This window comes from Coturnix japonica, unplaced genomic scaffold (genome assembly GCF_001577835.2).
Source record: "Coturnix japonica isolate 7356 unplaced genomic scaffold, Coturnix japonica 2.1 chrUnrandom695, whole genome shotgun sequence".
NCBI classification, from domain to species: Eukaryota; Metazoa; Chordata; class Aves; order Galliformes; family Phasianidae; genus Coturnix; species Coturnix japonica.
In genome coordinates this window covers 6121-9363 of record NW_015440059.1, presented here as the reverse complement: position 1 = coordinate 9363, position 3243 = coordinate 6121, and the positions used below count along the sequence as shown (strand labels likewise).

Sequence of the window (3243 nt, the reverse complement as noted above, 5' to 3'; positions counted from 1 at the left end):
TCTCTATGGGGTATTTAGGGTCTCTATGGGGTATGTAGGGTCTCTATGGGGTATGTAGGGTCTCTATGGGGTATGTAGGGTCTCTATGGGGTATGTAGGGTCTCTATGGGGTATGTAGGGTCTCTATGGGTTATTTAGGGTCTATTTGGGGTATGTAGGGTCTCTATGGGGGTATGTGGGCTCTATGGGTTATTTTTAGGGTCTATTTGGGGTATGTAGGGTCTTCTATGGGTATGTAGGTGTCTGCTTATGGGGTATTGTTAGGGTCTTCTATGGGGTATGTTAGGGTTTCTTCTATGGGGTAATTTAGGGTCTCGTTATGGGGTTATGTAGGTCTCGTGATGGTGGTATTGTAGGGGTCTCTTTATGGGGTCCCTACCTTTGCTGCACCCTGTTCCTGATCCTCTGCTGGTGTCTCCGTTTCATTTCCCACAATTCCCTGCTCTGTTTCTGCTGCAGTTTCCGGAATGCGATTTGTGGCTGAACTGGAGCTCGGACGAGTATGGCGGGGGGGGTCACGGCGTATAGGAAGATGACAGGTCAGTAATAGAGAGGATATGGCGTTCAAATTATTATAGGGAGTCTATTATAGGGGATTCATTTCTGTAATAAATAGGTCAATATATAGGGGAATATTAGGGGATATAGGGTCACAATGATATAGGGAGATATAGGGGATATAGGGTTCAATATTATAGTGGATTATAGGGAGTTTAGGGTTAATATATAGGGATTATAGGTGGATATAGGGTCATATATAGGGGATATAGGGATATAGGGTCAATATATAGGGGATATAGGAATAGGGGGAGATGGTACCCCAAAGAGACCCCATAGAGATCCCATATAGACCATAGACCCCAAAACAGCCCCAAAATACCCCAAAACCAGCCTAAATTGACCCCAAATAGACCCTAAATACCCCATAGAGACCCTAAATACCCCAAATTGACCCCATAGAGACCCTAAATACCCAAAATAGACCCTAAATACCCCAAATTCACCCCAAAATTCACCCCAAAGAGACCCCATAGAGATCCCATATAGACCCCATAGAGATCCCATATAGACCGTAGACCCCAAAACAGCCCCAAAATACCCCCAAAACAGCCACAAAATACCCCAAAAACAGCCCCAAAATACCCCAAAACCAGCCTAAATTGACCCCAAATAGACCCTAAAAACCCCAAATAGACCCTAAATACCCCATAGAGACCCTAAATACCCCAAATTGACCCCAAAATTGACCCCAAATAGAGCCCATAGAGATCCCATATAGACCATAGACCCCAAAACAGCCCCAAAATACCCCAAAACAGCCCCAAAATACCCCAAAACCAGCCTAAATTGACCCCAAATAGACCCCAAATAGACCCTAAATACCCCAAATAGACCCTAAATACCCCAAATAGATCCTAAATACCCCATAGAGACCCTAAATACCCCAAATTGACCCCATAGAGACCCTAAATACCCCAAATGGACCCTGAATAGACCCTAAATAGACCCTAAATAGACCTTAGACCCCAAATAGACCCCATATAGACCATAAAGATACCCCAAATAGACCCTAAATACCCCAAATAGACCCCATATAGACCATAAAGAGACCCCATAGAGACCGTAAATACCCCAAATGGACCCCATATAGACCCCAAATAGACCCTAAATACCCCAAATAGACCCCATATAGACCCCAAATAGACCCTAAATACCCCAAATGGACCCCAAATATCCCAAATAGACCCTAAATACCCCATATTGACCCCACATAGACCCCAAATAGACCCTAAATACCCCAAATAGACGCTAAATACCCCATAGAGACCCTAAATACCCCAAATTGACCCCATAGAGACCCTAAATACCCCAAAGAAACCCTAAATACCCCATATAGGCCCCATATAGGCCCCATATAGACCCCATATAGACCCCAAATAGACCCTAAATACCCCATATAGACCCTAAATACCCCATATAGACCCCATATAGACCCCATATAGACCCCATATAGGCCCCATATTGACCCCCATATTGCCCCATAGCGCCGAGGGGCTGCGGCTGCTGAGGGAGGAACAGCAGAGAGCGGAGAGAGGGTGTCAGAGGGAGCATCTGCGGCAGGTACTGGGCTGTACTGGGATATACTGGTGTATACTGGTCTGTACTGGTCTGTACTGGGTTATACTGGGTTATACTGGCTCTTACTGGTCTATACTGGTTCTTACTGGTCTATACTGGCTCTTACTGGTCTATACTGGTCTATACTGAGTTATACTGGCTCTTACTGGTCTATACTGGGTTATACTGGGTTATACTGGCTCTTACTGGTCTATACTGGCTCATACTGGTCCATACTGGTCCATACTGGTTCTTACTGGTCCGTACTGGTTCTTACTGGTCCATACTGGTTCTTACTGGTCTGTACTGGTCCATACTGGTCCGTACTGGCTCTTACTGGTCCATACTGGTTCTTACTGGTCTATACTGGTCCATACTGGTCCATACTGGTTCTTACTGGTCCATACTGGTCCCGCAGGCGCAGCAGAGGCTCCGGGAGGTGGCGCTGGAGGTTCAGGCAGCACAACTGAAACTGCTGCGTCAAACCAGCGAGAGGTGAACTGGGATATACTGGGTTATACTGGTCCATACTGGTCCATACTGGTCTATACTGGTTTATACCGGTCTATACTGGTCCATACTGGTCTATACTGGTTTATACTGGTCTATACTGGTGCAGGGAGAAGAAGGAGCTGCAGAAGATCCTGGAGCGGCGCCGCCATCGCAGCATCACGGAGGCGCGAGGAAGGGGGGGGAGGCAGCAAACGTAGGGAGACCCCCACCCTAATTAACCCAGGGGACCCTTAATTACCCCCCAGGACCCCCAAATACCCCATGGGACAACCAATTACCCCAATGGGACCCCTAAATACCCCCCGGGACCCCCAAATTGCCCCATGGGACACCCAAATACCCCCAAGGACCCCCAAATACCCCCATGGGACCCTTAATTACCCCCCAGGACCCACAGATACCCCCCAATTACCCCCTCCCAGGACCCCCAAAAAACCTCATACCCTTAATTACCCCCCCATTGGACCCCACGAGTGCCCATGCGGACGCCCTGAGCGTACCCTCCCAGACCCCAAATAGCCCCCCTGGACCCCCATATCGCCCCATGGGACCCCTAACATACCCCCCCGGACCCCTACATACGCCCTCACAGAACCCCCAGTTATCCCCATG

The 3243-nt window shown here is 48.2% G+C and overlaps 1 protein-coding gene across 1 annotated transcript in view; it reads left to right on the top strand.

Annotated features, from left to right (window-relative positions):
- The window catches only part of LOC107307599 (1-phosphatidylinositol 4,5-bisphosphate phosphodiesterase beta-3-like), a gene marked incomplete at its 5' end in the record, with an annotated part of 23955 nt that extends 21068 nt beyond the window's left edge, over window positions 1-2887 (top strand). Inside the window, 4 exon segments of the mRNA XM_015851123.2 lie at window positions 460-500; window positions 2002-2121; window positions 2537-2613; window positions 2738-2887. Of these exon segments, the coding sequence (XP_015706609.1) occupies window positions 460-500; window positions 2002-2121; window positions 2537-2613; window positions 2738-2828 (329 nt within the window).
- Window positions 2888-3243: the final 356 nt, after the last annotated feature.